The sequence below is a fragment of the Neolamprologus multifasciatus genome, chromosome 22 (genome assembly GCF_963576455.1).
Source record: "Neolamprologus multifasciatus chromosome 22, fNeoMul1.2, whole genome shotgun sequence".
Taxonomy (NCBI): Eukaryota; Metazoa; Chordata; class Actinopteri; order Cichliformes; family Cichlidae; genus Neolamprologus; species Neolamprologus multifasciatus.
Genome location: NC_140459.1, coordinates 28,162,534 through 28,183,464, shown reverse-complemented (window position 1 = coordinate 28,183,464; position 20,931 = coordinate 28,162,534). Strand labels below are relative to the sequence as shown.

The 20,931-nt window shown below is 38.4% G+C and overlaps 3 protein-coding genes and 1 long non-coding RNA gene across 7 annotated transcripts in view; 1 reads left to right on the top strand and 3 right to left on the bottom strand.

The window, feature by feature from the left end:
- Positions 1 to 20,931, top strand: part of LOC146493661 (uncharacterized) — a 534,640-nt gene that overhangs the window by 149,384 nt on the left and 364,325 nt on the right. The gene's annotated exons all lie outside the window — the stretch shown is intronic.
- The window catches only part of LOC146493672 (CMP-N-acetylneuraminate-beta-galactosamide-alpha-2,3-sialyltransferase 1-like), a 96,583-nt gene that overhangs the window by 40,320 nt on the left and 35,332 nt on the right, over positions 1 to 20,931 (bottom strand). Inside the window, exon 1 of one of the 4 annotated variants that reach the window (XM_085149047.1) lies at positions 1,140 to 1,476. The exons of 1 other annotated variant lie outside the window; for it this stretch is intronic. The gene's annotated coding sequence lies outside the window, so the exon portion shown is untranslated. Of the gene's footprint in view, positions 1 to 1,139; positions 1,477 to 20,931 lie in introns of those variants that run through there. 2 more of the 4 variants (XM_085149046.1, XM_085149044.1) reach the window with 2 other exon arrangements.
- Positions 4,697 to 8,456, bottom strand: LOC146493674 (uncharacterized). The gene is made up of 6 exons (XM_085149039.1): positions 8,354 to 8,456; positions 8,168 to 8,261; positions 7,383 to 7,703; positions 7,121 to 7,289; positions 6,516 to 6,640; positions 4,697 to 6,207 (listed from the first exon to the last, which is right to left on the bottom strand). Coding segments are annotated over exons 1-6 (1,032 nt in total). The 5' UTR covers positions 8,356 to 8,456; the 3' UTR covers positions 4,697 to 5,886.
- On the bottom strand, positions 8,671 to 16,263 carry LOC146493673 (uncharacterized). The gene is made up of 8 exons (XM_085149358.1): positions 16,013 to 16,263; positions 15,598 to 15,754; positions 15,424 to 15,507; positions 15,152 to 15,242; positions 14,367 to 14,687; positions 14,105 to 14,273; positions 13,506 to 13,630; positions 8,671 to 8,773 (listed from the first exon to the last, which is right to left on the bottom strand). Exons 1-8 carry the CDS (start codon positions 16,128 to 16,130, stop codon positions 8,765 to 8,767), a joined length of 1,074 nt encoding a protein of 357 aa, XP_085005484.1. The 5' UTR covers positions 16,131 to 16,263; the 3' UTR covers positions 8,671 to 8,764.

Below are 20,931 nucleotides of genomic sequence, written 5' to 3'. Positions count from 1 at the left end.
GCTCACACCTTTGATAAAGTCTTGCGTGTGTCAGCTTCCTTTTTATAGATACAAAAATATGTAAATGTACTAATCTGAATTATAATATTTCTGACTGTCAAAATTTCCCAGATTCAAATCGAAGTGAATCGAATCGAATTAAATCGAATCGATTCTGGACCTTGTGAATCGGAATTGAATCGATTCTAAAAATCAGTGACGATACCCAGCCCTAGTCATCCACCCATTCACGCACACATTCACACACTGGTGATGGCAAGCTATATTGTAGCCACAGCCACCCTGGGGCACACTGACAGAGGCGAGGCTGCTGGACACTGGCGCCACCGGGCCCTCTGACCACCACCAGTAGGCAATGGGTGAAGTGTCTTGCCCAAGGACATAACGACCGAGACTGTCCAAGCTGGGGCTCGAACCGGCAACCTTCCGATTACAAGGCAAACTCCCAACTCTTGAGCCACGATCGCCCCAAACGTCCCTGGATGCCCGAGGAATAAAAAGAACCGGGGTGAAACTGATTTCGTTACACTTGCTTTCTTCACGGGAATAAAGTCTGAACTAGAGGGCCTGCTGAGGTGCAGACCCAACAGCTAGTTACAAGGTTTTTCAGTTTAAGGCAATTTTTCTTGCACAATAATAGCTATTAACTACTGACTAAAGCATACAATATGCATATTTCAGTGTGTGAGTGATTCAGCGGTTTAGTAGACAGTCAACAGTGACTCCAGAAATATAAGTCTCATAAATATAAAGAGGACTCTAAATAAGTACCCTATTATTAAAATTAAAAGTTGTAATTATTTGTTTCGTGGGGTCCTCTCCTACACTTCGCCCGAAAAAATGCAGGCATCGTCAGGAAACGTTCAGTGTGTATACTTTATTCTGCTGGCCTCCCAGATGCATTATTTACAAAGAAAATAAACAACTAACTTATTCATCACTAAACAAAAATCTATGTACAGAACACAAGAGAATGCTAAAGAAAAAAAATCAGAAAGACACAATTGAGTCACACTATAATGCTAACATGTTTTTTAAATGTATATATTTAACAACATCTGAACAAGGTTTTTTTAAGAGGTTCTATAAAGCTTGTCATGAGTAATTAATAGTGTTAAATGTAATATATTTTCTCTTACCTTCAAAAGTAAAGGAAGTAGAAAGCAGGCAGAGAGCCTGTGAAAGATAGAGCAAGTTGAATTGGTGAGCTACTATTCAACTAGTGGGGTTTATTTTTGGTTCTAGGAAAGCTGAATTGTTTGGGTTGTTCTCAGAATTGAGAAAAGAGGAAAAACCTGTCTGTTAACTGTGCAACAGCCAGTGTAACATTACCTGGGAGGGTTTATTTATGATCTGTTTAACCCATGAAAACCATACATGGAAGGAAACCATGTATCCATGTCAGATTATTTTTGATATGAGCTTATGAATGTAGTACCATAAATAATGATAATAATAATAATAAGAATATCACATTGTCATGTCCTTAATAGCACATAATATCCTTTTTTGCATTTTCCTGTGAAAAAATAACAATCTCATGCTCATGAATCTCATAAAAATAACACAGAATAGACATTATGAATAAAGTCACAAAGGTCAAATGTGACTACCTGCGCTTTCACACACACATACAGGTGTACAAACAGGTACTCACAGACACACACTATCTTGGTTGGCTGCTGCCTTTAAACATCTCATGCGTTGTTGGCTTTGTGTGCTACTCAATAAGATTCAATATTTATTATTTACTGTTACCTATGCTTATGTTGGTTGTTGCTGTAGTTTCCCTTCTGTGCTGTTTTCCTGTTTTGCAAATCAACTAGAGAAGCAGATTTTCAGTGTCTTTTCTCTCTATCCCTCTTTTCCTCTATTTTTCTTTTCCTCTCCTTCTGTTAACTCTCTTCCCAACTTCTCTTTAGTCATATTAGTTCTCTTTTCTGTCCCCGAGTTCTGTCCTTTCTGATTGTAATAACTTCAAATAAAAATAAATTATAAAGAGCAAATAAACTATGACAATCAAGTGGACCAATATAGCAAAAGGTCCACTTGAAATAATATAAAACTAAAGTAAAACAAAATAAATGAAGACAAAATAAACAGCTGTAGAAAAAAGCAAATAAAACATTAATGCCTTGACAAACTGCTCAAATACACCACATGCAAACAAACCAGTTCTACACAAGTCTGCACCAGTTCCAGTAAAGACAAGCTTATGCTTGCCACAGTAAAGTAGCAGTGCTAATTCTATTCAAAGCAAAACAAGCAAGCAGAGCATGGCTATCAAAGGTTTCACTGGGAAGCAAGATTCATAAAAAAAAGTTCTGTGTCACAGAGGTGGCTGCCTTTTTTACAAGGGAGAAGTTGATCATGGTACTGCATGTTAGTGCAGTTCATAATGAAGTCATGAACCAATAATTTTTGATTACACAGGACTCATAAACAAAGGTTAAACTATAAAACAAAATTACTGCAGAATTTAAGGAAGGTATAAAAACAAAGAAACAAAATCAACAAACCTTCAAAGAGGGAAAATGTGAAGGAGGACATGACAAAAGGCAGAGGGAAACTGAAAACTTAAATATAAATAATGGATAATGAGAGGATATAAAACTTGAACCAAAGTACAAGAGAAAAAAACAGAAAAAGTCAGATAGGAAAAGAAACTCAAACTTGACCCTGTAGACTGTGACAGTAATAATGTTTTGCTTTTTTATTTTTTTGAAGAACATGAGTAACAAACAATAACTAAATCAACGTTACAAGGCAGGACATGCGATCACTGCACTTTCCTGTTTTTTTATTATTCATGTTGTGGGTTCAAGGTGATTCTTTTTAATCATGTTTTTGTGTGCTATATCCGCACCTGTACTAATCACACCTCTCGACATGGCTCTTTTTTTTTCCCTTAAACCTCCACCCAAGTTCTTAGAACTCTCATCGTACTATGCCCTTCCTAGTAGGAGAAACGTTTTTAGAAAGTCACAGAACAGTATGTCAAGTCTTATTATGGGTGTGTGAACATGTTGTTGCAATGAGCATGATTTGTAAATAAGGCTAAGAGTGCCAGTTTAATTCATGGTGTCAGTAGGCAATAAGGCAGAAATGCAGTGTCCCTGGTCCTAGTCCCACTCTGCACCTTGTCCCTAATCCAAGGTAATCCAATTCCTTTTGAGTTATAACATTGACAAGATTCTCAGAATAACTATAACTGTGATCTTGAACTTGAGGTGAAGCTGAATATTTTTGCTTTGAGATCAACGTCAGCGTAATTTGAACTTGTCTGGGCCGGACCCTATGCCACCAGAACCAAGACAAAGACTCCGGTAAGGAAAGGGGGGAGGGGGGGGGGGGCTTTGTGCGTAATCTGGACCAAAAGCTGGCCTTCTACTGCTCCTCAAATTGATTACACATAACATCCTCTGAATTGTGTATAAACTGATCATATCTCTGCTTTGTTTGATATCCAAGAAAGATTTTGTCAATGAAATGTCTCACGGTGACATCAGCATAATGCATGAGGATGAGACAAAAGTTTCCAGTTCAAGAAGTTTCTGCACCACACCTGACAACATGTCTTTGTGTTATTATGTTCTTAACTTTCCTGCTGTTCCAGTAAAGCAGAGATGCTGACTTGAGACTTGCAAATGCGGATGTATCAGATGTGGGGGGGGGGGGGGTTTACCCAATGTTTGTTTCTAAGAAAAATGAGAGATTATATTATATTATATTAGATTCGATTCGATTCGATGAAACTTTATTAATCCCTCGGGCAAACAGCAAAATTGCCAGTGTAAAATTGACACTGTGAGTGTTAAATTTAACACTAGAAAAGTGTCTATATGTGTCCACTCTTTTGAGTGTTAAATTAACACTTTTCAAAGTGTTATATTTTTAACAATGAGCTAGTGTTATTTTAACACTGTACAGAGTTAAAGATTAACACTGACTAACACTGACCAGTGTCAACAATATTCTACACTGGTGTTAAGTGTTAAAAATTAACACCAAATAGTGTTGGTAGTACTTTACACTAGCCCTGGTGTTTAAAAATTTAACACTGAATAGTGTCTGTGAAGGTTCTCAGTCATCCAGGTCATCGTAGTCAAAGGAGCTTGCAAAGAAAAGCGTCTGGACTTCTTTAAGTTACTTGAAGATGTTTCACCTCTCATCCGAGAGGCTTCTTCAGTTCTAAGGTAACACAGACTTAACAATGTGGTGTATGCCGTACAGTGCAGCGAGGAATGCCCAGACCTCTACATTGGAGAGACCAAACAGCCACTTCACAAGCGCATGGCACAACACAGAAGAGCGACCTCCACAGGACAAGATTCAGCTGTCCATCTGCATCTTAAGGATAAAGGACACTCTTTCGAGGATGCCAATGTTCACATTTTGGACAGAGAGGACAGATGGTTTGAAAGAGGAGTGAAAGAAGCCATCTATGTCCACTGTGAGCGACCATCTTTGAACAGAGGCGGTGGTTTACGACACCAACTCTCTGCCATCTACAATCCAGTTTTGAGATCCCTTCCCAGACGCCTTAAGGCCCACTCACACCCTGGGCCATCTGACCTCAGGAATTCGCATGATAAGGTGGGGCCAGGTTTCACAATGAAATCACCCGAAACTCTGGCTGATTGGGACCCACACCCAGTTCCACACCTTGGCTCAGGCGATTAGAGGATCATCAGGGGGTCCTTTTGTCCCTCTGTGGGGGGACACTCCCACTAGGGTTATATCTGGGACTCTCCACCATTTGACCTTAGAACTGAAGAAGCCTCTCGGATGAGAGGTGAAACGTCTTCAAGTAACTTAAAGAAGTCCAGACGCTTTTCTTTGCAAGCTCCTTTGACAACACTGAATAGTGTTGATTGTCTAACACTAACACTAGTGTCAGTCAAATCATCAATACTAGCCAGATTACAATAAACTCCCATTAATCTCTGATATCTCTACTGGTACAATTAATTAGAATGTATTCACAGCTACAGACACTCTACCCATTAAAAGAAACAACAAGACAGTGTTCAAAATACTCTGTATTCAAACAGCAGATACACCACAAATAAACAGCGTATACGCAAAAGATATACAAAACTACAATATTGGTCAATCTAGATTTTGTCATTAGTGTCATTTGAAAATTTCCTATTGTAAGGTCTATAATACACCACATTATCTACACAGATCAGTGCAACAGCATCCAGTTTATCCTCAATAACAAATGCATTTAAGTGACCATTGATCATTTCTTCAGTCTCTAAATTATTTAGATCATGCACAAGCAGCTTTAAGTACATCAAAACACAAAGGAAAACATGCTCTACAGGTTCAACTATTTTCCATTTTTGCTCAAAATGTCTCATCCTTTTAGATTATGTTAAGATATGAGAATGGATTTTCAAGCTGATCAAAACATTCAACTTTTCCGAGGTTTCTCTTGATGACAAACATTCAACAACAGATTGTTTTGCATGTGCTTGTATGTCATTAACACTTTCCTCCAATGAACCAACTAAACACTGCACAGTACTTTCAGAACTCCTGAGGATTGTAGTTGAGAAATAACAGTCCTATACATGTCTAGTATTTGCCTGTCACAAGATGAGCCACATTTACAGGCTGTGAAACAGAGGTTCTATCATAAGGTGCAGGCTCAAAATAAAAATTACTGATGACCTCTGAGTCAACAAGGTCTCCATGTGCTTGGAAGAGGTGTTGCTTGTAAAAGATAAATTAATATCTAGGCTGTCCAAAGGTCAAACGTAAAAACTTTGCTGGAACTTGACATGTCTAAATAACACTGAGCAACTTTGTGTGTGGTGTATCTTGCAAAAGTAACACAAGAACATTTCCAGTCAAAGTGCTGTATAGTTGATGTCTTTAGACTGTACTGTGAAAGATTCTTGCTCTGATTTCCCTGACCCGAGGACTCTCCTTCACACTGCCAACATCAATGCCATACACGGTGGTCTGGATGAATGTGTAGAAGTTGTGCAATGCTTCGTCATAGGACACGGCAAATACAAAATGTGCCTTGAAAAGCTCGTCAAAAGCTGCAACTCCCGTCTGCGTCACACAGGGAATTACCTTTTGATCTAGGACAATGTAGAAACTCTGGATGATGTTCTTTCTTTCTCCAACACACAGGAGGAATGGCTGAGTGGGGCCAGCCTTAAGGAAAGTCTCCGTGCTACCTCCCACCTGAGGGAGTGAAAGAAACCAAATGATTCACATTAAACAAAATTGTTAATCGGATGTTGAGTGGCAGTGCTGCCTAAAATTAAGAATATATTAAAATGTTTTACTTCTGGCCCACAGTTATTTTTGTTCCAATGTGTAATTTTAGTTTTAATGGAAACAATAATGTGCCGGCGCTGCAACACCAAGCCTATCTGGCATAGATATATCTGCTGCACAGTGGAGCCCCTTGCCCTCTTAAAACATCTGATAATCTGGATCTTTTCTCATCAAAAGAGAAAGTTATTTTAACACATTTCTAAATATCATACCTTCATGAATTTCATTAGGTGGTGAGCAGCATCTGATGTGCTAATCTTTGAAGACTTCCTTCCTTTAGATGTTGGAGGTAACAAGTGAAGCAGCAAAAGAATGGCAGCCAACTCGCAGTCCCAAACTACAGAATAGGAATTAGGATAATCGCAACTGTCATTTACATTACTGTCATTTAAAGGTCCACAGCAGTCATTTTTTCAATGTTATTCAGTTTTAGACAACTGATATTTTTTTCAAATAAAGCAGTTTTCCACTGTCTTCAGTATGGTATGAAAATTCATTTCAAGACACTTAAAATCTTCTGGCCACCAAGTGACGTAAATATTGAGTCATAACAATACTAACATTATGTAACATTTTTTTTTGTTAAACTTTAAATGCCATTAAAGTTTCAGGTTTACCATGTTTGTAAATTCCTTTTCATACCATACTGAAATGAACAGAAACCCAGTGTAATTTATAAAATCGACAGCTGTATTCCAATTTGTTGTAAAGGTGACAAAACATGTTTTGATTTAATAGTATGGTCCACTAATATATTGTGCTGTGGGAATTGTGAAAATGCTGTAAAGGCATGTGAAGTCTACCATCTCCAACTTACCACCCTCGTCAGAGTCACCCTGTGCAGAAACGAGCAGCTCATCCAATTCTGTACTCTGAGACAGATTTTTGCAATCTTTGATGATTCTTGGCTTAAAGAATGTTGGCCACTTTGCAAGGAATTTACCAGACACTTCCTCCCCAAACAGCATTGTGAAGTCTTGGTCAATCTGAAACACAAAATGTGACAATAGAAAGAACACATTAATGAGCAAACAAACAAAGGAACCACACAGCTGTCAGTCAATCAGTTTATGCCTTACCAAGCCAGGTGTATCCAGAAATCTTGGGAAAAGGTCCAGGACAGAAGAAGCTGTGGCTGGATCTTGAATCACTTTTTGCCTATGTTGAAATGTCACCTTCATTTTCTCTTTGACAACTTTTATGTCAGTCGAGTGCCTCATAATTGACATAGCTTCCTTGTATTCATCACCTGACAGCTGTCTCGCATTTGTTGCGAAGTTGCAAAGAGTCTTGGGGCTGTCTTGAAAAGCTGACTTTGATTTCTTCATCTCTTCAGTAGAGTTGCGCTGCACAGTCCATGCCAGGTAACCAGAACCACTCTGGTGATCATAGAAATGTTCCTGTCGAATTAAGAGCAAGAAAGATATTTGTTCGGTATTGATTACCTGCTACCCTACCTACACTGTTTGTAGCAAGTAAAGAAAACTCCTGACTGGTGGGATTGTTCAGTGCTACATGTCAAAAAGCCAGATATGGCATCATGCATTAGAGGTCTATTTAAATCAATTGTTACACAATGACATATTTTTTTACATTTATTTATTTTGGGTCCATTAGGGAATAACTTGGTAAACTGCCTGAATGACAGACTGACCTGAATTAGTCTTATCATATGATTTCTTTAACCACTTCATCAGAAAAGCCAACAACAAAATACTTTCACAGACAACTGACTGTCATATCTGCAGGTGTAGGCATTTATCAAGTAAACCTGAATCAAAAAAGTCTAATTGCATAAAAACTGGGTCACAGACCCAGGACTATGACACTGACAGCATGTATGCATCATAACATCATTACTTACATAACCATTCTTTGAATCTGGGTCCTTCAAGTTTGGGAACAAGGTTGTAATCCCAAGTGCATACATAATGCGGACACTTACTGGTGGGATCCTCCTAAAAGGCAGATACAGAGAACACGAAAACTATCAATTATTTACCCCAACACAGATTCAAGTTCAAATTCATATATCCTGAAGATTAATTACATTTCTTGCAGTGTTGCTGTCAGTAGGTCCTTCAATTAGCTGTCTTTTCCGAGCTTTGGTAGATTCGAGTATTATTGTTGTGTCTGAACCTGATGATGATCCTCCTGATGCAGGTGATGGTGACAACTCTAATGAAGATGGGGCCTCTGAAGAAGACCCTGCAACACTGTTGTCTAACAATACAGACAGCCTCATAGATTTAAACATGATTACACCAACTATAAATTAGTAAATTTAACAACGCATTTTTAAATGAAACATACGGCTTAAGCTTCTTACCACTGTATTCTTCAGTGAAGACACTGAAAGACACCTGAGATGACTTCAAAAGTTCATCAAATATGTCCGAATCCACTTCCACTCCCGCAGAATCCATCAGGACCAAATTGGTAGAACCTGGCAAACTGAATTTCACCAGCACTAAAAAAGAAACAATCAATAAAGTTCTATATGAATTTATGATTCATAAATCCGTAAATCACAGTTTTACTTTGATAATATTTATAAATTCTTTATTCATTCGATTACTAATTTGATTGCTAATTTAAATTAGCAATCAATGTAGTGAAGTAAACTTACAGTATTTGCCCTTGGACTGCAGTGAAGGCTTTGAGTAAAGTACAAGTAAATCAAAACAATACTTACATGAATAGTATATGAATAAATTTACTTAGTTACTTTTAATCACTACACTCAAATTACCTCCTTGCAAAAATTCGGAGTAATTGTAGGCATTGTCTGTCTTTGGTACCCTGACCCATTTGCTCACTCCCTTAAACTCGACAGGAACCAGCATATCACCACCTTCCAAGAGTAGAACAAAACTGCGTAACTGCACTGCAATACAGTAGTCTCTTGATTATCACAGGGGTTAGTAGAAACCATATTTCTATTTTATTATTTTTATATACTTTAAGTCCACCTAATTAGACTTAGTGTCTAATTAGGTGTCTAATTAGTGTCTAATTAGTGTCTAATTAGACACCTAATTAGACACAATTTTCCCTTCAGTCATAAACATTTAGGACAGGTGGGTGGCGCGCCCACCACTTATGTACAATCTAGGCCCTGAGGTGACAGTTGATGATAGCCTGGTTCCTTTCAGCGGTCACTGTTCCTTCAAGGTGTACATTACAAGAGTACCAGGGAAATGTGGTATAAAGATCTGGTGAGCGTTTGACGCCAGAAGCAGCTATGCCTGGAATATGCAGGTCTACACAGGGAAACCCAGTACTGGAAGGGCAGAAGGAAACCAGGGCATGTGTGTTGTGCTGGACGTGACAACCGGTCTCCAAGGGCGTAATATCACAAGTGACAACTTCTTCACATCATATGCTCTTGGTCAGAAGCTGCTAAAAAGAAAGATCACCATGGTAGGGACAACCTGAACTTCCCCCTGCACTGGTATCAGCCAGAGGAAGAGGCACTCTCATCAAAATTTGCTTTCACTGACACACAAACTCTTGTGTCAAATGTTCCAAAGAAGAATAGAAACGTCATCCTGCTGAGCACGCTACACAAAGATGTCCCTATCAGCACCACAGAGGACAGGAAGCCCCTTATAATCCAGGACTACAACAAGAACAAAGGAGGCATTGACTGCCTTGATAAGGTAATGCAAAGTTTCATCCATTTTATTTTATTTTTATTTATGTGAATCATCGCACTTCATGCTGAGTTTGGTCTTTGGTTTTCCATTTATTTTCAGTGCATATTTCTGTTTTTTCATTGCAGTTATTTCATTTCTAATTCTATAAATTCATGTTAAACACTACTTTGAGACATTGTTCACAGTTAAAGAATGCTGAATATTAAATAATATAAAAATTTGGTTGTGAAAAATTGTTTTTGTGCTAATTTAAGATGACCAGTCAATTTTGACAGGGAACACGAAAGTAAGGGACGGGAAGTAAACTTTTTTTTTTCAAACCTTTGAACACATTCTCACTCACTAAAAAAACTTCGAACCATTGTTGCATAACTGGGGCGGATTTTAAACCTAATTTTAGCACAGGTGCTGCTTTTTCTTGCAGACAATGAAGACCATCCTGTGAACTGTTGCAAAGAATGATTGTGTCAAAAAATAACATCAGTGTGACGCATCGGGACACCAAAAGATTTATAGTCATTTGATGACAGGGTATGTGTTTAGTGGAAGAATATTTCTTTCTGTGCTATTCACCACACCTCTTGGCATGCCTCTGCATTGTGTCTGCAATGCTTTTACTCCTTTGTAAAAAAAAACCCAAAAACATTGCACATGTATAGAGGGAGGAGTAGAACTAAGATCAAGAAAAAAAAAGGAGGTGCATGTGGAGAGGTGAGGTTTTCATATGTCATGTCATTCTGTTGGGTAGAGGTCAGGTTTTTCCACACTAAACTGTCTCATCAATGTTTTTATAGACCTTATTTTGTGCATTAGTGCACTGCCGTGTTGGAACAGGAAGGGGCCATACTTTGTTGTAGGAGAACTAAGCAGAAAGGTAAAAAAAACAACAAAAAAAAAATGGTTCAAGCTAAATTGCACGCCACCAATGAAGCTAGGGTCATACAAGACCAGATTCCAGATTAAGAATTGCAAGAAAGTCTGGCTCCTTGCATGCAAAATATGAAAAATGTGACACCAATACATACACATATATTTGTACTATAATTTGACTTTTAGACTTTAAAAATCCCCATCACTAACGATATTGTTTTATACCCACACTGTTCTAGCTTGATAGCATAAAGCATGATAGTGTAGTATCACATCACAGTCACAGTGACATGCTAGTGGTGTAGTAGAATGTTATGTAGAAAGTTCTGTATGAAAGCAAGATGCCCAAGGGCTTAGCATGGTTTTCTGTTGCGTTTGAGTCTGCGTGCTTACAGCAACACCTCAGAGGAGAGAACTTTTTAAATTAGTTAACTCACTTGCAACTTAACTTGTATCACTAGTGATCATTTTGGTGTCATATTTTGACTACAGTAAGAGATCATTTAAAAGTTTAGGTTCTTCTTTTCAGTGTATTAGCAACTCTTTAAAAAAATGAAAATGCAAAGCCTGTTGCTGTGATGTCCCACCCTGATTTTCATCTGCTGGCAGTGCTAGTGTTGGTCTCAGGAACAGAATACAGTGTTCTAGTTTGTCAAATGTAATAAGATGAGTAACTATAGTACAAATGCCCATCGGTGCATTTTTCTGGTCTTTGCTGTTTGTGTTTTTTTGTTGTTGTCTCTCTGGTGAGGTAGAAATACTACCTCACAAGGCTTTCACTATTCCTACAGGTTGTCAAGGTTCTGAGGAGGACTAACCCCTGAAAAGCAGGTGGCGCTGAAAACACCTCCATGTTTTGAGGTTCTGTGCTACAGAGCTGGTTGAGGTGTTTACAGACGTTTTTCATTTGTCCCTCACCCTCAAAGTCTGTCTACACATTGCATTTGGTGCTTATTAAAGAGTTGAAGCGCGGTCAGTTAATTGATGATCAGAAGCTTCGTCCGGCGCGATGTCCGGCCGATCTATTGAGTAAAGTGGCCTAGAGCTATGGAAAGATTGCATATACGCTTATAATACATATATCACATATAATCTAGAAACAGGCCTGAATAAAGACCTGAGTGCGCAACCTGCTGCGTTTGAGTTTGCTTGGTAACAGATGACTCAGAATAAGTCAGGAAGTGTACTTCTAAAAGTGTTGTTGTTATGGGGTGGCTGTAGCTCAGGTAGAGCAGGTCACCTACTGATCGGAAGGTTGGTGGTTCGATCCTTGGCTCCTCCAGTCTGCATGTCAAGTATCCTTGGGCAAGATACTAACCCCAAGGTGCTCTCCGATGCATCCATCGGAGTATGAATGTGTGTGAATCTAGTTAGATAGCACTAAGTATAGAAAAAGTGCTTGTGAGAATGGGTGTGATTGGGTGAATGTGGCATGTTGTATAGAGCGCTTTGAGTGCTCCGAGAGAGTAGAAAAGCGCTATATAAGAATCAGTCCATTTGTTATTTTGGAATTCCTCCTATATCCCTCCTCAATATTTGAACGCTTAACACAGTCCTTATCAGTTTTAGATTTGTTTGTTTTTTTACAGTAGTTTTCATTCCCAAAATGTAGTGATGCATGTCTGCCTCTGAAATATTTTTAGATGTGTTCCTTTGATAGTAGAAACTCCCTCATCAAGCTGACTGATTTCGAACCATTACTTTGCATTGCTGCAAGTAGAATATAAAGTCATTGTAGAAATATTTTGGCAACTCTTTAAAAAATGCCTTTCATCTAAGTTTAAACTGTAAATGTCAAAGTTAGAACACAGTGTTCTAGTTTGCCAAATGTAATAACACGAGTGACTATCGTACAAATACCCATCCGTGCATTTTCTGGTCTTTCCTGTTTTGTTTTGTTTTTTGTTCTCTCTCTCTCTCTCTCTCTCTCTTTTTTCCATGTGCATGTTCTCACAAAGACTGCTGAATCCCGCCCTTAACTACAACCTTAAAAGTCCTCTTTCGGTGTGTGATCTTGAATCAATACGTGTCCTTGTTTAAACCGAGGAATTCTGAGATGATGGCTGTCAACACACAGCCAAAAAAGGTGTGCTACTTCTTTGTGGGGGATGGAGCACACAGGTGAATCATGCAAGGACATTTGTTTGCAGCTAAACTCCATACCAGCTACTGAGCTAACTTGGCAGGGTATTTTTAAGGAGATTGTACACTTGTAAATGTACCCATGGATATTGAGCCTATTATATTATCTTCTAGGTTACTTGGGGGATTCTGTTGGTGTCCTGTAGTGTGATGAGAATATTAGGTAATACATTATAACACAGCTATAACTAAGTGTATTTTCAATATCATTTATATCGAATTTACATTGTGATTGTATTTAAAAGTATATTCACTAGAAAAAGTGGTTGACAAGTCGTTTTTACAGGGAAAAAAGAAATACTACCTCACCAGGCCTTCACTATACTTACAGGTTGTCAAAGTACAACAGTGGTGTAAAAGAGCTGCAAACCAAGTACGATACATTCTTGGTCCATCAAATATAGCTGAACAGCACAACAGCAACTGTGCTTTACTTATGGTTAAGCCCCTTGCCCTCTTAAAACATCTGATAATCTGGATCTTTTCTCATCAAAAGAGAAAGTTATTTTAACACATTTCTAAATATCATACCTTCATGAATTTCATTAGGTGGTGAGCAGCATCTGATGTGCTAATCTTTGAAGACTTCCTTCCTTTAGATGTTGGAGGTAACAAGTGAAGCAGCAAAAGAATGGCAGCCAACTCGCAGTCCCAAACTACAGAATAGGAATTAATCGCAACTGTCATTTACATTACTGTCATTTAAAGGTCCACAGCAGTCATTTTTTCAATGTTATTCAGTTTTAGACAACTGATATTTTTTTCAAATAAAGCAGTTTTCCACTGTCTTCAGTATGGTATGAAAATTCATTTCAAGACACTTAAAATCTTCTGGCCACCAAGTGACGTAAATATTGAGTCATAACAATACTAACATTATGTAACATTTTTTTTGTTAAACTTTAAATGCCATTAAAGTTTCAGGTTTACCATGTTTGTAAATTCCTTTTCATACCATACTGAAATGAACAGAAACCCAGTGTAATTTATAAAATCGACAGCTGTATTCCAATTTGTTGTAAAGGTGACAAAACATGTTTTGATTTAATAGTATGGTCCACTAATATATTGTGCTGTGGGAATTGTGAAAATGCTGTAAAGGCATGTGAAGTCTACCATCTCCAACTTACCACCCTCGTCAGAGTAACCCTGTGCAGAAACGAGCAGCTCATCCAATTCTGTACTCTGAGACAGATTTTTGCAATCTTTGATGATTCTTGGCTTAAAGAATGTTGGCCACTTTGCAAGGAATTTACCAGACACTTCCTCCCCAAACAGCATTGTGAAGTCTTGGTCAATCTGAAACACAAAATGTGACAATAGAAAGAACACATTAATGAGCAAACAAACAAAGGAACCACACAGCTGTCAGTCAATCAGTTTATGCCTTACCAAGCCAGGTGTATCCAGAAATCTTGGGAAAAGGTCCAGGACAGAAGAAGCTGTGGCTGGATCTTGAATCACTTTTTGCCTATGTTGAAATGTCACCTTCATTTTCTCTTTGACAACTTTTATGTCAGTCGAGTGCCTCATAATTGACATAGCTTCCTTGTATTCATCACCTGACAGCTGTCTCGCATTTGTTGCGAAGTTGCAAAGAGTCTTGGGGCTGTCTTGAAAAGCTGACTTTGATTTCTTCATCTCTTCAGTAGAGTTGCGCTGCACAGTCCATGCCAGGTAACCAGAACCACTCTGGTGATCATAGAAATGTTCCTGTCGAATTAAGAGCAAGAGAGATATTTGTTCGGTATTGATTACCTGCTACCCTACCTACACTGTTTGTAGCAAGTAAAGAAAACTCCTGACTGGTGGGATTGTTCAGTGCTACATGTCAAAAAGCCAGATATGGCATCATGCATTAGAGGTCTATTTAAATCAATTGTTACACAATGACATATTTTTTTACATTTATTTATTTTGGGTCCATTAGGGAATAACTTGGTAAACTGCCTGAATGACAGACTGACCTGAATTAGTCTTATCATATGATTTCTTTAACCACTTCATCAGAAAAGCCAACAACAAAATACTTTCACAGACAACTGACTGTCATATCTGCAGGTGTAGGCATTTATCAAGTAAACCAGAATCAAAAAAGTCTAATTGCATAAAAACTGGGTCACAGACCCAGGACTATGACACTGACAGCATGTATGCATCATAACATCATTACTTACATAACCATTCTTTGAATCTGGGTCCTTGTTTGGGAACAAGGTTGTAATCCCAAGTGCATACATAATGCGGACACTTACTGGTGGGATCCTCCTAAAAGGCAGATACAGAGAACACGAAAACTATCAGTTATTTACCCCAACACAGATTCAAGTTCAAATTCATATATCCTGAAGATTACTTACATTTCTTGCAGTGTTGCTGTCAGGAGGTCCTTCAATTAGCTGTCTTTTCCGAGCTTTGGTAGATTCGAGTATTATTGTTGTGTCTGAACCTGATGATGATCCTCCTGATGCAGGTGATGGTGACAACTCTAATGAAGATGGGGCCTCTGAAGAAGACCCTGCAACACTGTTGTCTAACAATACAGACAGCCTCATAGATTTAAACATGATTACACCAACTATAAATTAGTAAATTTAACAACGCATTTTTAAATGAAACATACGGCTTAAGCTTCTTACCACTGTATTCTTCAGTGAAGACACTGAAAGACACCTGAGATGACTTCAAAAGTTCATCAAATATGTCCGAATCCACTTCCACTCCCGCAGAATCCATCAGGACCAAATTGGTAGAACCTGGCAAACTGAATTTCACCAGCACTAAAAAAGAAACAATCAATAAAGTTCTATATGAATTTATGATTCATAAATCCGTAAATCACAGTTTTACTTTGATAATATTTATAAATTCTTTATTCATTCGATTACTAATTTGATTGCTAATTTAAATTAGCAATCAATGTAGTGAAGTAAACTTACAGTATTTGCCCTTGGACTGCAGTGAAGGCTTTGAGTAAAGTACAAGTAAATCAAAACAATACTTACATGAATAGTATATGAATAAATTTACTTAGTTACTTTTAATCACTACACTCAAATTACCTCCTTGCAAAAATTCGGAGTAATTGTAGGCATCGTCTGTCTTTGGTACCCTGACCCATTTGCTCACTCCCTTAAACTCGACAGGAACCAGCATATCACCACCTTCCAAGAGTAGAACAAAACTGCGTAACTGCACTGCAATACAGTAGTCTCTTGATTATCACAGGGGTTAGTAGAAACCATATTTCTATTTTATTATTTTTATATACTTTAAGTCCACCTAATTAGACTTAGTGTCTAATTAGGTGTCTAATTAGTGTCTAATTAGTGTCTAATTAGACACCTAATTAGACACAGTTTTCCCTTCAGTCATAAACATTTAGGACAGGTGGGTGGCGTGCCCACCACTTATGTACAATCTAGGCCCTGAGGTGACAGTTGATGATAGCCTGGTTCCTTTCAGCGGTCACTGTTCCTTCAAGGTGTACATTGCAAGAGTACCAGGGAAATGTGTTATAAAGATCTGGTGAGCGTGTGACGCCAGAAGCAGCTATGCCTGGAATATGCAGGTCTACACAGGGAAACCCAGTACTGGAAGGGCAGAAGGAAACCAGGGCATGTGTGTTGTGCTGGACGTGACAACCGGTCTCCAAGGGCGTAATATCACAAGTGACAACTTCTTCACATCATATGCTCTTGGTCAGAAGCTGCTAAAAAGAAAGATCACCATGGTAGGGACAACCTGAACTTCCCCCTGCACTGGTATCAGCCAGAGGAAGAGGCACTCTCATCAAAATTTGCTTTCACTGACACACAAACTCTTGTGTCAAATGTTCCAAAGAAGAATAGAAACGTCATCCTGCTGAGCACGCTACACAAAGATGTCCCTATCAGCACCACAGAGGACAGGAAGCCCCTTATAATCCAGGACTACAACAAGAACAAAGGAGGCATTGACTGCCTTGATAAGGCAGATAAGGCAAAGTTTCATCCATTTTATTTTATTTTTATTTATGTGAATCATCGCACTTCATGCTGAGTTTGGTCTTTGGTTTTCCATTTATTTTCAGTGCATATTTCTGTTTTTTCATTGCAGTTATTTCATTTCTAATTCTATAAATTCATGTTAAACACTACTTTGAGACATTGTTCACAGTTAAAGAATGCTGAATATTAAATAATATAAAAATTTGGTCGTGAAAAATTGTTTTTGTGCTAATTTAAGAGGACCAGTCAATTTTGACAGGGAACACGAAAGTAAGGGACGGGAAGTAAACTTTTTTTTTTTCAAACCTTTGAACACATTCTCACTCACTAAAAAAACTTCGAACCATTGTTGCATAACTGGGGCGGATTTTAAATCTAATTTTAGCACAGGTGCTGCTTTTTCTTGCAGACAATGAAGACCATCCTGTGAACTGTTGCAAAGAATGATTGTGTCAAAAAATAACATCAGTATGACGCATCCGGACACCAAAAGATTTATAGTCATTTGATGACAGGGTATGTGTTTAGTGGAAGAATATTTCTTTCTGTGCTATTCACCACACCTCTTGGCATGCCTCTGCATTGTGTCTGCAATGCTTTTACTCCTTTGTAAAAAAAACCCAAAAACATTGCACATGTATAGAGGGAGGAGTAGAACTAAGATCAAGAAAAAAAAAGGAGGTGCATGTGGAGAGGTGAGGTTTTCATATGTCATGTCATTCTGTTGGGTAGAGGTCAGGTTTTTCCACACTAAACTGTCTCATCAATGTTTTTATAGACCTTATTTTGTGCATTAGTGCACTGCCGTGTTGGAACAGGAAGGGGCCATACTTTGTTGTAGGAGAACTAAGCACAAAGGTAAAAAAAACAACAAAAAAAAACATGGTTCAAGCTAAATTGCACGCCACCACTGAAGCTAGGGTCATACAAGACCAGATTCCAGATTAAGAATTGCAAGAAAGTCTGGCTCCTTGCATGCAAAATATGAAAAATGTGACACCAATACATACACATATATTTGTACTATAATTTGACTTTTAGACTTTAAAAGTCCCCATCACTAAATATATTGTTTTATACCTACACTGTTCTAGCTTGATAGCATAAAGCATGATAGTGTAGTATCACATCACAGTCACAGTGACATGCTAGTGGTGTAGTAGAATGTTATGTAGAAAGTTCTGTATGAAAGCAAGATGCCCAAGGGCTTAGCATGGTTTTCTGTTGCGTTTGAGTCTGCGTGCTTACAGCAACACCTCAGAGGAGAGAACTTTTTAAATTAGTTAACTGACTTGCAACTTAACTTGTATCACTAGTGATCATTTTGGTGTCATATTTTGACTACAGTAAGAGATCATTTAAAAGTTTAGGTTCTTCTTTTCAGTGTATTAGCAACTCTTTAAAAAAATGAAAATGCAAAGCCTGTTGCTGTGATGTCCCACCCTGATTTTCATCTGCTGGCAGTGCTAGTGTTGGTCTCAGGAACAGAACACAGTGTTCTAGTTTGTCAAATGTAATAAGATGAGTAACTATAGTACAAATGCCCATCGGTGCATTTTTCTGGTCTTTGCTGTTTGTGTTTTTTTGTTGTTCTCTCTCTGGTGAGGTAGAAATACTACCTCACAAGGCTTTCACTATTCCTACAGGTTGTCAAGGTTCTGAGGAGGACTAACCCCTGAAAAGCAGGTGGCGCTGAAAACACCTCCATGTTTTGAGGTTCTGTGCTACAGAGCTGGTTGAGGTGTTTACAGACGTTTTTAATTTGTCCCTCACCCTCAAAGTCTGTCTACACATTGCATTTGGTGCTTATTAAAGAGTTGAAGCGCGGTCAGTTAATTGATGGTCAGAAGCTTCGTCCGGCGCGATGTCCGGCCGATCTATTGAGTAAAGTGGCCTAGAGCTATGGAAAGATTGCATATACGCTTATAATACATATATCACATATAATCTAGAAACAGGCCTGAATAAAGACCTGAGTGCGCAACCTGCTGCGTTTGAGTTTGCTTGGTAACAGATGACTCAGAATAAGTCAGGAAGTGTACTTCTAAAAGTGTTGTTGTTATGGGGTGGCTGTAGCTCAGGTAGAGCAGGTCACCTACTGATCGGAAGGTTGGTGGTTCGATCCTTGGCTCCTCCAGTCTGCATGTCAAGTATCCTTGGGCAAGATACTAACCCCAAGGTGCTCTCCGATGCATCCATCGGAGTATGAATGTGTGTGAATCTAGTTAGATAGCACTAAGTATAGAAAAAGTGCTTGTGAGAATGGGTGTGGTTGGGTGAATGTGGCATGTTGTATAGAGCGCTTTGAGTGCTCCGAGAGAGTAGAAAAGCGCTATATAAGAATCAGTCCATTTGTTATTTTGGAATTCCTCCTATATCCCTCCTCAATATTTGAACCCTTAACACAGTCCTTATCAGTTTTAGATTTGTTTTTTTTACAGTAGTTTTCATTCCCAAAATGTAGTGATGCATGTCTGCCTCTGAAATATTTTTAGATGTGTTCCTTTGATAGTAGAAACTCCCTCATCAAGCTGACTGATTTCGAACCATTAATTTGCATTGCTGCAAGTAGAATATAAAGTCATTGTAGAAATATTTTGGCAACTCTTTAAAAAATGCCTTTCATCTAAGTTTAAACTGTAAATGTCAAAGTTAGAACATTTACAGTTTAAAGGTTGCAGGTTGCGTTAGTGTTCTAGTTTGCCAAATGTAATAACACGAGTGACTATCGTACAAATACCCATCCGTGCATTTTCTGGTCTTTCCTGTTTTGTTTTGTTTTTTGTTCTCTCGCTCTCTCTCTCTCTCTCTTTTTTCCATGTGCATGTTCTCACAAAGACTGCTGAATCCCGCCCTTAACTACAACCTTAAAAGTCCTCTTTCGGTGTGTGATCTTGAATCAATACGTGTCCTTGTTTAAACCGAGGAATTCTGAGATGATGGCTGTCAACACACAGCCAAAAAAGGTGTGCTACTTCTTTGTGGGGGATGGAGCACACAGGTGTCATGCAAGGACATTTGTTTGCAGCTAAACTCCATACCAGCTACTGAGCTAACTTGGCAGGGTATTTTTAAGGAGATTGTACACTTGTAAATGTACCCATGGATATTGACCCTATAATATTATCTTCTAGGTTACTTGGGGGATTCTGTTGGTGTCCTGTAGTGTGATGAGAATATTAGGTAATACATTATAACACAGCTATAACTAAGTGTATTTTCAATGTCATTTATATCGAATTTACATTGTGATTGTATTTAAAAGTATATTCACTAGAAAAAGTGGTTGACAAGTCGTTTTTACAGGGAAAAAAGAAATACTACCTCACCAGGCCTTCACTATACTTACAGGTTGTCAAAGTACAACAGTGGTGTAAAAGAGCTGCAAACCAAGTACGATACATTCTTGGTCCATCAAATATAGCTGAACAGCACAACAGCAACTGTGCTTTACTTATGGTTAACTTCTGCCACCTACAGTTTTTCATGAGCATTGCATGTGCATTTGGAACAATGTAAATGTATTTAGGTCAAAGAACGTAACTTAGAACTGCAGTAATGCAAAAGCCTTTGTGGACTGGACAGAAGAGAGGCAAATGGGACACCTGGGGGGGGGAGAAATGAACCATGTAAGAGAGTGAGTATGAGTGATCAACAATACAGTATCGCACCCATTAAGTTTGCTCTTTAGCTAGACTTTAAGTCTAGCTGTAACAGGTCTAAAATTAACATTTCGACTCACTTTCTATCCTCAGCCTTTGGATGTCAATTTCTGTTGATTTGTTGTCACTATGTTTGAAATCTGCCAATATTTTCATTATAGCTTGCACTATTTGAACATGTTGTGTTTTCAAACTACTCATATAGCAGCACATTTAATATACTGTGGTAACCAGGAAAAGGAAACAGCCAAGTTATCATTATCGTCACCAGTGAGTTGTAGAATTAGACTGCTGATTGAATAGAAG

Bases quoted from the DNA above. Each gene is read 5' to 3' on its own strand.
- LOC146493674 (XM_085149039.1), bottom strand. The intron at 7,290-7,382 runs GTAAGGCATAAA...TTTGTGTTTCAG, and splicing joins TTCTGGATACACCTGGCTTG to ATTGACCAAGACTTCACAAT. The intron at 6,208-6,515 runs GTATGATATTTA...TCACTCCCTCAG, and splicing joins ACCTAATGAAATTCATGAAG to GTGGGAGGTAGCACGGAGAC.
- LOC146493673 (XM_085149358.1), bottom strand. From the start codon at position 16,130: ATGCTGGTTCCTGTCGAGTTTAAGGGAGTGAGCAAATGGGTCAGGGTA. The intron at 15,508-15,597 runs GTATGTTTCATT...CTGTATTGTTAG, and splicing joins AGTGGTAAGAAGCTTAAGCC to ACAACAGTGTTGCAGGGTCT. The intron at 14,688-15,151 runs GTAAGTAATGAT...TTAATTCGACAG, and splicing joins CAGATTCAAAGAATGGTTAT to GAACATTTCTATGATCACCA.